The 14587-nt window shown below is 38.3% G+C and overlaps 1 protein-coding gene across 1 annotated transcript; it reads right to left on the bottom strand.

Moving 5' to 3' along the window:
• Nucleotides 1-273: 273 nt before the first annotated feature.
• Nucleotides 274-14183, bottom strand: cry1b (cryptochrome circadian regulator 1b). Its single transcript, XM_030136041.1, has 11 exons — nt 13192-14183; nt 5210-5318; nt 4896-5038; nt 4604-4788; nt 4428-4516; nt 3668-3808; nt 3253-3564; nt 2949-3100; nt 2430-2632; nt 1756-1875; nt 274-1366 (listed from the first exon to the last, which is right to left on the bottom strand). The coding sequence occupies exons 1-11, from the start codon at nt 13347-13349 to the stop codon at nt 1284-1286; spliced, it is 1695 nt and encodes a 564-aa protein (XP_029991901.1). The 5' UTR covers nt 13350-14183; the 3' UTR covers nt 274-1283.
• Between the last annotated feature and the right edge of the window lie 404 nt (nt 14184-14587).

The following is a 14587-nucleotide window of genomic DNA, read 5'->3' as shown; positions in this document are numbered from 1 at the left end:
TTACAGGGACATACTGTAGTGGAAGACAACAAGTGGCGTCGGCACACATTAATATGAAGACTATGTAATCAACTGTGTTTGCTTTTCAACCCTGGTGTTACTTCACGGCTCCTGAGATGTGTAATGTGTCTTATTGGGGTCTTACTGTCTAATACTTTGTACAAACTTAAGTGGCACTGAGGTTAGTTCCTGTCCCTGAACTAAGACAGAAAACAAACTGCTTGACTTACCAGACACTGATAATCTAAACTGAGGGTTGGTCCACTTCTTTTTAATTATACTTCAATTTTATACATTTCAGCTTTTTTTAAAAAAGTGCCACTGACCACTCTTTGCATTACACTGAAGCTTTTGTATTTCTATTACAAAATCTATTAAGGATTCTCAAATTTTAGTCCTTCACAATGGGGGAAAAACATGCATTCACATTATATCTAAATAAGTCACAATAAGGGCCCTTGACTGTGCTTTTTCCATATGTGAAAAGCGTATATAGCATATAGCGCTCATTTAAGTTTTTTTGTGCCATATCAACTCATCTTATTTTAATTGTCCAAAATAATTGTGTTCATAGTATGGTTGTTTTCTGCAACATTATTTCTTGGTCTTGACTCAAATGCTTTCCAAACTGTTGGACATGGACATGTCTCAGACTAGACTTTACTGATTTTGACTACAGCTCTATGACTCCTGGGCCACTCTGCCACCCTCAGTTGTGATGTTGCTGCACTGCTGTGTGTCTACAGTACCTGTGTTGCTGCTGCAAAGCTGCTACTGCCAGCATTCTAAGTTTCGTATTGATGACAGTCATCAATAATAGAATGATTCATTTCATAATAATTAAATTTAGATGAGAAAGAGGAAGGCTAAATTTAGACATTTTTCACATCTCTGAGGTATTCATATGCTGCTTTACACACTGAACTTATTGTGAATGGTATGTTGTAAAGTGTTGCCGGTATGATGAAAATAATGTCTCATGCATGGAAAATATCTCAAAGCTCTAGATGATTCTGTGCCACAGTGAGGCTTGAGTAACACTTCAAGACGCACAGGTGGTGTGGCTGCTCTAATGTATCGACATGGGCGCTGAAATTTATAAAAACAAGAGGTAGGCAGGGTGCCCCAGTCATTATGACCACACAGTATGACCATTATGACATTGATTGTGTCCCCCCTATGGTTGCAAAATACAGTTATTGCTGTCTAGTAGCTGAGAGCTCTGCAGTAAAAATGCCGTCCATATGATACAGACCAGTTCAGATATTATTATTCTTGGGACACTATTTGCTCTGCTTCCATGATTTGGAGCTGCTTTCAGGTAGGGCCTCCTCACGACGCCGCTTTTGTGTTGACTGTCCTCTGTCTGCATTAAGACACAAAATACGGCACTTTAAGAAATTATTTCAACATACATTTGACATCTTACAACTTGAAATTATAAGCATTTATAAAGAAAGAAATTCAAAAAGCAGAAATATAATACCTGCAAACCTCTTACTCTGACCAAGCAACTTGGCCCAAGGCATATTGTTTAAAACTACTACTGACTTGTTTCAGCAGAAAAACTGTATTTTAGTTGTCTGCTGTCATAAAGCAAAATATTCAGTTACGAGTTTCCTGTAGAAAAGTAAACCCCTGGGCCAGGGATATCAAGTATTAGTTATCAGCCTATAAGTTGCAAAGAATTGTTCTAGCTATCAATGTGCAGGACAGTTGAGAAGTCGCTGAACATCAGCTATTCAGCTTGTGTACCTATTCTAGACGGTGCCTCCTGTGTAGATGTGTCTTCAGCAGAAGCTCCCGGACCTTGACTACTTCCTGCACTGTCATTACTGCCGTTGTTGGGATTGGCAGGAACAGTTGCCAGCAGGCCTGCAAAGTAAACAGAGCAGGAGATTTTGCACACACTTCAAGAAAAACAAAAGAGGATAAGTGGGTTCTTAAATCAGGATCTACAGCAATCTATGTGTCTGCTGCATGTGTTTTTAATGTCTAGAAACATGATTAAAGTATGTTACAAAAATCCTGACTGATTGCTGGGAGAGTTTCATATGACTGATGATATTGTCCATAACTGACACATGAAACACTACAATTATATACAAAAAAAGAGTCAAATCAAAACCACATGACATGAACAGATTTGACATGCCTGTTTATGGATATTACTTACAAACAGTGAACAAGGTTTTTATATTCACTCTAACCTGTTTCATTCATAAATTCTGGGCTTAGAGCAGTGTAACTACATTCAGCCAATGGTTGTGCTTCTCATGTGTTTTAGTCATATTAGTGGAGTTTCTATAGGGATGCTTACTATTACTAACAAATTAAATATTATTTAGTTGTAGGTGTATTTTAACAGTATATGCATGTCTTGTATTGCAACGAAATGCAGACTCTCTTTCACCAGGTCATGTCCCTACCCAGTCCTCTGTAACAGGACAGCTGCTGATAAATCTGCTTCATCCTCTCGATGTTAATGCGGCTGGCCTCAGCATGGTTCACCATGGGTTTTGGATAGTGGACTCCTATAATACACTTGGCTGCCTTTTGCACTTCCTCTGGGGCATTACAAGGATCATAGATGTATTTGGCTGGGAAACCTCTCAGAACAGGCAAGTAACGCCTGAAAACAGAAAGAAAACAATTAATGCAGATACAAGAATAAGAAGTAAAAGATGATCAAAGGTAGAAGTGGGGTAGCTGAGTTTGTGTTTTTTTTCCATCATATTAGTAATACTGAGCACTAAAAACTTCTTGCCTTCATGTGAGTGTGCAGAGGAACACAAGGTCATGACATTTTATTTTTCTACTGGGACAAGTGAATGGAATGGGATGGGACGGGGGGGGGGCAAGAGTCCATAAAAAGATTATCCTATCTTAGGAAAGGACCACGCTTAACCATATAGGTGTGATGCAAAACACATGAAGTGCTGACTGACCGTATGTAGTCGCCGTTGGGGTCAGTGCGCCGTCCAAATCCAACGGGGCAATAGCAGTGAAAGAACTGCTGGAAAAAGGAGCTACAGGAGAGCCACATCCAGCTGCCAGCATTTACACTCCAGTCTGCATCTAAGAGCAACTCTTCGAACACCTAGACAATACACAGAAAACAGTGAACTGTTAGTTAGATAGCGCTTAATGTTGCTTTAGGTCCATCACTTTTACTTGTTTTTTTATGCTCTTTGATAGAACAAATGTGAACCATGTGTACTTGGATACCTATTATTTCCTCTCTATCCTTACCTTCATGCCTTCCTCCCAACTGATCCAGAGGTCTCCCCTGGTGAGGAAGCAGGCCACAGCGTGCCGGGCTAAATGATGGATCCAGCCCTCTTGCCTGAGCTGAGTCATGATGGCATCGATCCAGGGGAAGCCTGTCCGTCCCTCAGCCCACTTGGCCAGTGCCTCTGGGTTCCGGTCCCATGGGATCTGTACGCACACGGGGTTACCATCCATCTTGTCAAAGCAGGGGTTGTTGGTGGCAGTTGTATAGAAGAACTCCCTCCACAACAGCTGGCCGTACAAAGAAAGTGGTGGAGTTCTGTTCTTTTTCACCTAGTAAGAAGAACAAATACACACTTATCAAGCTAAAACAAAATGACAGAATACTAAAAGGTTTGTTTAGTTTCCTTCATTTCTTGTCTGTGTTCTTTTATACCTTCCTGTAGAGATCAGTGAGTTTGAAGTAAAAGAGCCGACAGGAGAGACACCCGAAGCGCAGGTAGGGGCTGAGGCCTGTGGGACTGGCCAGCAGGGAGTTAGCATTCATACGGGGACGCTCAAAGTTTGCCACCCATGCCTGTAAAAAAACATAGTCATGAAGCTTGAACTGACATTACAGTACAGGAAAGTCTGGTTCATATTTATTTCTATGGCTAAAATCAAGTAGGGTAGAATGTAAGTCTCAGGCATAGAACATCAAGCCCTAAAAGAGCACAAACAATCTGTTTTTTGTTGTGAAACATCTGGAGTTAATTACAAGAAGGAAGTAACATAAATTAAAAGGTAAAACCAGATGTCTGACACACATTTCTTTCTTTTTTTTAACCCACCACCACCCCTCTTTGGAAGACAACTTTATTTTAATTACAGCTTGTGCTTAAGTAACAATCTCCAGCTTTATATTTACATGTTGATCCATTCCTTGCTTGTATGCATATACATAGAATGAGGGCTCATACAGCCAAAAGTGTACAGACACAGGACAAGACAAGACAGTGGGACAAAACAGACATAAGACAAGACAGTGGGACAAGCCACCTAAGTGGTTGCTGTTGAAAACATAACCAAACATGTGAAAGATATGACAACAAGTAAGACAAGACAAAAACAGATACTGATTACATATTCATCATTATACACTAGTGTGCGACACACACACACACTTCTTTTAACTATATGGTAAAATGGGTCCATACCTTCCTCTCTAGATGCCTCTCTAACCTCATGAGGGCTTCTGTTTCTCCACCTGGCCACACTGCTGTCGTCAAGCCCTCTGTCTCGAAACCTGAAGAAGCAGCACCACATGCAAGGCTCATACTTTGCAATGCGTGTGAACGTAACATACTCGTGTATAGTTTAAGAAAAATCTTACCGAGTTCTTCTAGTGAGGGCACCCCATACTTGTCATCATGGTCGTCGCTGATGGGTGTAGCGCACCTCTTAATGACCTCACATGTGATGGTCTCTGCGGGCAGCTCCACAGGATCCATGCGGTTGATGAGGGCCTGGAAGCGTTTGTACGTAAGAGGCGGCTGACCACCATTGAGTTCAATGATCCTATTTGGAGACAGTATCACAAGAATCAATAAAAACCAACACACGATAGCTCAGTCGGATTTCATCAAGTATGAAACAGATTTCAATTAACACACGAATGCACTCACTTGTCCAAATTGTAGAGGGTGTGTGAAATCTTCACCATGAGCTCCACCCCAGCCTCACTGGCAAGTTTTTGGATTGCAGCATCACGTTCTTTGCCAAATGGTTCAGAATCATATTCGTATGATAACCGTGTGATCTGCCATTCCTGACAAAGCAAATAACAAATTGGTAGATAAACATTACAACATCTGTACAGACACATTAAAATGTCACTTCTTTAAGAGTATCATTGCATTGCTTTAAGTTCAGTATTCATTTTAGAGCAAAGCTAAACCAAGTGTAAACTGTGTCTTCTACTCTTTTTCATCTCTCATACCTTGAAAAGACGAGGGAAGACATCTGTTGGTTGACCTCGAATGACAAATAAGCGGGAGTTGAGCTTGCGCAAGCTGGCATCCAAGTCCTCTAAACACTGCAACAAAAACCTACACTCAAACAAACAAAACAATCAATCAGTTAGTGTTGGAGGTTACAGCAATGTTGGCTGTGTAATGTGATTTAGATACTGATGATTTTCTATGATTTTAATATTACAAAGAGTATACACTAAAAGTCAACAGTTTTGACAAATTAGCTCAAGGAACACATATTCATGAAAATCTTTCATGGCGAATACAAAGAACAGGAATGGAATGAAAAGGTGTGTCCACACTGTTGACTGGTATAGCAGGATTTCTCAATCATAAGACTTAATTCCAGCACCTCAGAGTTTTTGCAGAGCACCAAAGCTGAACTAACAGAAAAACCCACAACAAAAAAAATTTATATACCAGCCAGAATAGACTATGCTTTTTTGGAGTTATCTTTTTCCAAATTGTTTGTAATAATTATCAAATATGTTCTATGTTGGTTTTGCCAATGAGAGAATTTTTGAGGTACATTGTAAATACATCATAATAGAGGTCCAAAATAATGCAAAAAAGCCACCAGGACTCTTCAGAAAACCTGGGAATACCTGTCACTAAATATATAAAACAACCCTGATGATATGATGAATTAGTAACTAAAAATCTATTACTAAAATAAATTATTACGCTTAGAATTAAACATTAAGTTAGCTACTTTAACCATGACTTAGAAAGATCATCATACGAGAGTTAAGGGGTATCATGTAAGAGGAAAAATTATTCTGACTTGCATATGACCACCATGTGATGTGGACAATATTGGATGAAGGACTGCAGGACAGAATCATTTATCAATGGACAGAGGCTGTGACCGTTCCAGTGATTATAAGTGAACAGAGCAGCCCTCTTCTGGTGAAACTCTGCTAGACACCATACCCTGCATATTACAGGAAAAAATGAACAGCACATATAGAAATGTCATGTGCTAATTGTAATTACGGTAATGCTTATCACTGTTACCCCCTGAGGCAGAAAAAAACAAAAAATCTTCAGCAGGAAACTTTAGCATTTTAGTCATAAGCTTTCCTCATGGTACAACCCAGACAAAACACAGTGGTGATAAATATTATTTCTTACTATTTACATCAAAAAACTTTGAACCGCCTTTTGACCTCAAACTTAAAGCTAAAAATTAAGTAAATTCTAATACTGAAACTAGGGCTGCATGATTTTGGCAAAAAAAAAAAATCCCGATTTTTTCCTCTAAAAACTCGATTTTCGATTTTGATTTCGATTTTTGGGTAAAATTACAAAAGACAACAGAAGTCAGCATGTCGTTTTTGTGAGCAGCCAACAATGCAAGGCACTGCTCTGACCTCAAATCTGTGATGGTATCACGTGATGAACCCACAGAAGTTTTTTTCTTAATTAAATCTTTATTGAATGAAGTAGAGTATACAAACAATGTATACAACAAGAAAATAACAGAAGTTTGCCAGGGGGAATACACTATAATACAATGTCCAAATCAGAGCAAATACTTATGTTTTTTATAGCCTTTTTGTTTCCAGATTTATCGAACAGCTTTAAATAAAGTTCAACATCTTACAAAAAATAAATAATATTTGGTTTTGTGTTACAGAACTTACATTTGGGAATGAAAAATTTAGCAAGCAAGAGGACTAAATTAATTCTTTAAAAAAAAAAAAAAAAATTATATATATATATATATATATATATATATATATATATATATATATATATATATACATACACACACACACACACACTTTTTTTTTTTTTCCTCTGGGTATCTGGGCCCACAGAAGTGATACAAATGTAAGTCAGTGACAGGCTTCAGTCGTGCGTGCGTGCGTGCGTGGACCACGTTAATATGAGTGATCCACATGCGGTTCTATTTAAACTGGGGGATCCGTGCGTGGAACAGACCGACCCAGGACACGCTGGAGGGATTCTATCTGTGGAGCTGGTGGATGTGTGTGGGCACAGGGCTGTGTGGGCTCCTCTGCTGAGGCTGATGACCCCGAGACCCGGACCCGGTTCGGAAGAAGACAGTAAGGTACGGATCCGTGACAACGGAAGAGTGATCCGCATGCAGTTCTATTTCAGTTGCGGGATCCGTGCGTGAAGCCACGGCTTATATTGCTTATAAGTACTGTGGACTCATTAACACATTTATAGTCCGGTCATTACACAGACTTCTGTGACAGACCGCTGTCACTGATAGGAGGAGGAGCCTACGGTAGCCCGCAAGTGCGCGGCCCGCAGGCACGAGAGAGATGAAATCGATTTTACGATTTCCCTATTTTAAAAATCGTCCTAATTAAAAAATCCGATTTCGATTTAAAATCGATTAATCGTGCAGCCCTAACTGAAACATTTATTTTTGTGACAATTTAATGAGGGGCCAGTTATAGATGAAATGGAACCAAGGCTATTATCATGAACCAGCATTTGGATTTCACGCATCAAATCATGAAATTGAATATGAGGCCCATATACAACAGTCTTTTTCTAAGACAACCTGCAGCACTGGATAAATAACAGTCTTTTATATCAAACAGTGTTGTAATCCAAATTGTTCTTCAAAGCCGACTATGAAATGATTTGCTGTTCATACACCATTGGACCTTTAAGGGCTACTACCAACTACATGAGTATGATGGATTTAACCCTTTAAACCCACACTAAAATGATCCATCTGGACTTTTTTTTTTTATTATTATGATTATGGAAAGGTCCTTTTGCCCATTTTTCCAGTGCCTTTAAAACTTCCAAAATCTAGCAGTCGTTTCTAATTTACTGCATGTTATAATACTGCTAAAACAGTTTCTTCTCCAGCTTCTAGTAAAGGCATGGGTGAAATTACTATAATGATCCAATAAAATGCAATGTCTCAAGATTCAGAAACCACTGGAATTTTTCCAATTGCACAAACAGTGAACGTTACAGCCATCCAAACTACATATGCAGAGTGTGTCAGCGATGACATGACAGGTTTTAAAGACTTAAAGAAGTGGTACAAAAACAACTCCTCTGTAGTAAAATTTCTGATGCTTTCGCAAAATGAGTGGGGACATCATTATATAACAAAATTGTCTCTTAACTTTAGCCTCCTCTGGATAAGTCTAGAACCATTTATTTACAAAGATTGTGCAAAGAACTGCACTAGTTCTCCAATGACCTCATAGTAATATGATTTCTAAGTCATATTTGATGCCAGGAATTGTTCCCTGATGGCCAAGAAAAGTGATGAAAAATTAAAAATAGAGTGGGTTAAAAAAAAAAAAAATCTTCAATTTATGTCTTGCATTCTTTCAAGTAACTTTTTCAGCTTTTAAAGACTTTCAATTAATGGTTTCATTATACCTGAACAAGTACAAATAACACAAAAACTAATCAATTATTTTATCAGCTGACTTGTAAGAGTAACTCAGGCTAAACTGAAATCAAAAACCAAACTAAACTATCAAAATAAAAGTTATGAAATTATGATAAAAACACAAATGAAGCACCAAAATTCACTAATACAAATGTAACAGTGACACATCAAGTAATAGCTCTGCTGATTCAGATGTTTTTGATTTTATGATTTAATGTACTTTTTAAAAAGCATTTGATGTGCCACAACAAACAGAGGTAAAAGCATAATTGATATACTGTACATGATAAGCGACAAACCCTTATCAGTAGATGAGGTGGTGTGGCTGACTGTAGGGTGTGAGGTCAGATGGGTGTGTTTTTGTCTGTGTTTAATGTAGGTCAGGGCAGTGAGGGGGCATGACATAATGGCCCCAACAACACACTGACCCCGTTTCTCAGACAACCATTCAAGGATGAGAGACTGCAAAAAAAAAAAAAAAAAAAAAAAAAGGCGGTCTCCTCATGGCAGTTAAGGCATATCATTGGCCTGGAGTCTTAAAATAATCCTCATGAGACTTAACAGTCACAGTCCTTCCTTTCCACTTTGGTGCATTCAATCATTCAAACTTTATTTAAAGCAGGAAATTATACTCAAGTGAAAGCAATGTTTGGAATATAACAAAGTATATGAAACACAATAAAAAGACAATGAAATCATAAGAATAACTTGTCATTAATATACAAATTAATCAGGTAAAACACAGTCAAATGGGCCCTATGGATAAAAAAAAAAAACATACTACTACTGCTAATACTATGAAAAGCAGTTTGTTTCAAGTTGGAAATATACAGTAATTAATATTTGCTTTTCCAATCTCTGCAAACACAATGGTGTCACTACCATGCATAATCACTTGAGCATATTTACGTTCCTTTTTAACAGACGGCTGTGAAGGGACACATGGATAAAACACAGTAACGTCCTTAAAACTCAATTCTAAATCACAACAAATATAATTTTATCCTCAAGTAAGAAAAGAAAAAACATAGCGCAACATATTTGAAGTGGTAAAAATGTACCACGTGAACATCAGCAATGTTCTATTCAATGGATATTTTTAACATATGCTCATTTTGTGCAATGAATGTGTGAATCTTTTCACTGGAGCTACTCAGCCAACGGCCAGGAACTCAAAGCCCAAGAAAAAAAAAAAGACAAATGAGGAAACTGTGCTTACTGAGTTTTCCATCACAATGCAGAACTAAAAAAGCCTTCCCAAAACACTAAATAAACACATACACTATAAATACTAGAATTTGTGTCTTAGACTCGAGCACATTGCCCCATATACACCTTCAACCTAGTAAAGATCTGATGCTGACAAAGCCTCTCAGTTTAGAACATGGCAACTGACTTCTGACATCTTTACTTAGCTCTGACATCATACAATCAAAATGCTACTTCATAGCAACGGACAAACAAACAATATTTCTCCAGACATATTTGACATCTACTAATCAGTGAGTATGAACAGTCACTCTGTAAGTCTGTGTGTGTGTTAAAGTGAGAAACCCTGGTAAAACTGGTAAGAAAATGGATACAACAAAGTAACAAAATACTTAAATTAATACATCTGAATCTCTTAATGTCAAATTAACTGATCAATACAAGTGGAATAGAACATCAAACCGTATAAAGTCTTATGTTTTCAGCGATTATTCTCTCTCAATGTTGGAATTCTCAGTTGAGAAGCCTACTTTTATCCATTAGCCATCGTTAGCTGTGATTTGTACCAATACTGAATTTGTACAATGTCCTTAGCAGTGATTACTTGCTGAAAATGACTAATCAATCCACCGGCAGCTCAAACAAACAACGTCTCTTCATGTGTTATTTTGGTTTGCATGGAAGTAGTTCTATCAATGCAATGGCTCAATGGAAAGAGGTTTATTAGGATAAGTTTTATTCCCATTTTCATTGTGCCATCATTTACTCATAGATGTTTGTCCATTTAAAAGTCAATTTTACAAGTTAAAGAGCCATCATTTGTTGTAAAACTAGGCATCAAACTGAAACTACACAGAAAAACTGCAAACACTGAACTAGCAGAGGTGCTGCAACTTTCTGTCAACAGTCTTTTCAGAGTTAGAGGCGGTCTTTACAGCTTCAACAAAACCAGATTTGTGGTGATTTTCACTTCCCTTAACATCTTCACACATTTCTTGGAGATCAAGGTTAAATGTCTTGGAGTGATAATGGTTTTAGTGTAGGTGACGAGAGATGCAATCCACTGATTTACTTTACACAAAACGAGATGCTACTTCACCATCTTTTTGACAGCCTGTTTAACATTAATAAACAACCATCATTTGTGTTGTTGGTGGCAAATCTGTCTCTTGCCATTGACTGTCATTCATTTTCCCCCCAAAATAAGGTAACACTGGAAAGGGTGGAACTGTGCTTCTCTATAACACACCTGGGATATTTAAAGAAATACAAACTGGCCAAACACAGACTATTTACTGTATTCCTAATCTAGGTGCTAATGCAGTTTACAGCAATATGTTGTCAAAATAGATAAAGTTGCGACAATATTTTACTTTTACAACACCTGATAGTTTGTGATTTAATTTGTACACAACCTACTCTTAAAATTCAGATGTGAAATCTAATGCATAATAACTTTTTACACTTTTCAGTGTCTAAGCTTATTTTTATCATATTCGCACTCACTACCAGTAAATTTCAATATACAAAAGTACCTTGACTTATGAGTGCACCAACTTATGAGTTTTTCGAGTTATAAGCCTTCGTTTGTTTGATTTTTTGCTGTGAGTTGCGAGTCAAAATCTGAGTTACATAGGGGAGGTGCTGAAACACTTTGCTGCATGTCCGGAAGAGGTGAAAAAAGGTCATCCAGAACATGTCAAATAGGTCTACATACATCAGCATGCACTGGAGGTAAGTTCAGTTTAAGTTACTTGAAGATTAGAAATAAGTTTTGGATACACTAGACATTATCTCGACGTATTTAGACTTATGGGGCTGGAAAGGATTACTCATGGCCTTCAATTAATTTTAATGGGGAAAATTGATTTGGTATATGAGCAAATTGAGTTACGAACTCGGTCACAGAACAAATTAAACTTGTAAGTTAAGGTACCATTGTACAGTGCAGGGTCAGGTCAAGCCGTGACATGGTTACATGTTTTGAGTTCAATGGGCTCTATCTTTGTAAATATATAACCTAAGCCTACATTAAAAAAAAAAAAAAAAAAAAAAAAAAAAATTGACCAGAAATATTTTAAAATGTGCTCGGTAACACGGTTTCATCAAAATGTCACTGATTTTGACAAGGTTTATTCCAAAGTGATTAACATGCAGTTCCCACAGGAAATTCACTTAAATTTGCCTATGATGTGTTAAATAACATATTAAGCTACACTGATGTTAAAATTTAGGAAAATATATGGAAAACTTTTGGACTTATCGGCACAGATCTAAAGTAACATGGTTTCTATGGGCATAGTGACATGGTTTCAATTCTTGATCAAATTATAATGTAAGGACCAATGTGTCTAGAAAACAAGTAAAATATTTTTAATACAAGCATTTATTATACATCACAGTAATAAGATAACAAATGAGTGCATACAAATTTGGATAAGAGAAATGCTGGTTTTTCTAATAGATGTGCATGTTTCCTTGACCTGATCCTACAATAAAAGATTCAGCCAAGTCTGTATCATCACTACATTTCATGCCCTTTAGTTCATCTTGAACAGGGGCGTCAAAGATATGGCCGACAGGCCCACCAAAGGATCCAATCTGGCCCACAAGATGAATTTGTGAAGTACAAAAATTATACAGAAGACACTGATAATCACGGGTGTCACTGAGTCTTAACAGGTTGTTTGGATCATAAAGTAAATAATATATTTCAGTTCCAGATGCCCATTATCAAATAATTTGTGTCTTTGTAGATCCACTGTGATCTGTAAGTTGTATGGTACACGTGTAAATGATAAGCTGAGGCAAACTCCTATTAAAAATCACTGATTGTTTAGGTTGTTCATTGTTGCTCATGTTATTCACATTATCACAATTACATTTCGTCGGCTTCCTGATAAAACCTGCTAAGTGACGTTTTTGGTTGGGAATAAAAACCTGCTATCGCCCCTATTATAGCTTCAAATTTCAGTCTCCTGTGAAAGTTGTTTACATTCCATCATAAGTACCAACATGAACGGAACAGATTTTTTTTCGTCATATTTCACAGTTTCCTGTTATATAAACAGTTTTTTGTTTCTCCTGTAAAGTTTGCCAAAAGTCACATAGCAGGTTTTATCAGGAAGATGACGATTTTCATTATGAAATGTTACTTTTTTGCACTAAAACACAATTGAAACTAATATTAAGATGTAATTATTTGGAGGTTATTATGCTATTATTTGCTTGTTCTGGCCCACTTGAGGTGAAATTGGGCTGTATGTGGCCCCTGAAGTAAAATGACTGTGACATCCCTGATCTTGATCGCACATGCTGCCAGCAGATGCTGGTCCTTACCTCCATCTGTTGATGCCCACATTGGAGGACCCTGCAAACCAGGGGTCCAGGATGTAGATGCAGCGGAGGGTGTCCGCACCACGGATGGAGTCCCTCAGGGAGGAGTTGTCGTGCAGCCGCAGGCCCTTTCTGAACCAGTGGATGGTGTTGACCACCATGTCTGCAGTGGTTATTTATGCCTGTCTATAAAAAGGCGGTAGCAGTAGGTCCAATTTAAGAACTTAAAGACGCCCTCTATTGACTGCACAATACTTCAGTGTCCAGACACATCCAAAAACTACTTTTAAAGTGGGTCACCGTGATCGTGGGGTCGTCTTGAAGGTTTGTCTGTGTTTAACCTTGCTCCATGAATGTATCCACAGAGTTGGGTCTCCTCACCAGCAGTGGCCGCATGTGTAGACAGCAGGTAACTACACCACACACACGACGAATACAATAAACATCCCCTGATCAGTAGCAGAAGTGGAAACACATCACAGAAGTTCACAGACCGTGTTTAACCGATTCTAGCGGTGCCAAAACTGTTTAAGTTTCGTAAGCGGTGGGACGGAGCCCGGGTCAACCCACACACTAACCGGAGGCTACGAGCTCAAAGAAACGCAGAAACGTGGACGATTGTGTTTATCCTTAAGTATATTGCCGGTTTATATATAGGTAACATCGAGTTAAACTCACCTAAACCGCAAACAATGTATAGAAATTGTGGCGGATGGTAAACCCGTCAGCCATGCTAGTCGTCCTTTCTGCATCAACATCACCACCCACTAAATACGCAGGAGAAACGGAGCTCTGTGATTGGTCCATAACAGCCGTTATACAACCTCTACTCCGTCACGTTTCCATAATGTGCTTTCTTACCCCTGTTTACACTGCGTTCGTGCACCTCTAAAACTGCACAAACGTCGATATTTGGTCATGTACTTTCAAGCTCTTGTGTTAAGGTTCGACTTTTAGACAGAATAATTCAGAAACAGCTCGTAAATGAGCCTCATAAAAGCCGCTAGTCGCCGGATATAGATTGGGTTATGTGTGTGTGTCACGTACCCGGATGAGCACATGCCGTGCGGCGAGGCCTGCCCCCAACGAATGCGCTCGATTTATTGTACAGAGTGCACCGCTAACACTGTAAACCCGCCTCTGGATGCATATTCCCATCGCCGCCCGCCCTCACATGTGATAATCTGCAACCTGTGGAGCCACTCTGGAAGCCACGTTACGTTACATAAATAAAAAAATTGTGATAGGCTGCCATATCTTCTGTAGTTCCCTTAAATAATGTTGACTTAGCCTTTGAGATTATAGAGAGTATTCTTCAAACCAAATCAAAATCCAAGGCTATTCTACTAATAACCACCTCTTTTCGAATGTGTAAATAACCCTAACATTGTATTATTTC

The sequence above is a fragment of the Sphaeramia orbicularis genome, chromosome 6 (genome assembly GCF_902148855.1).
Source record: "Sphaeramia orbicularis chromosome 6, fSphaOr1.1, whole genome shotgun sequence".
Lineage (NCBI taxonomy): Eukaryota > Metazoa > Chordata > Actinopteri > Kurtiformes > Apogonidae > Sphaeramia > Sphaeramia orbicularis.
The sequence above is the reverse complement of the archived record's forward strand: the minus strand, read 5'-3'. Positions and strand labels throughout refer to the sequence as shown.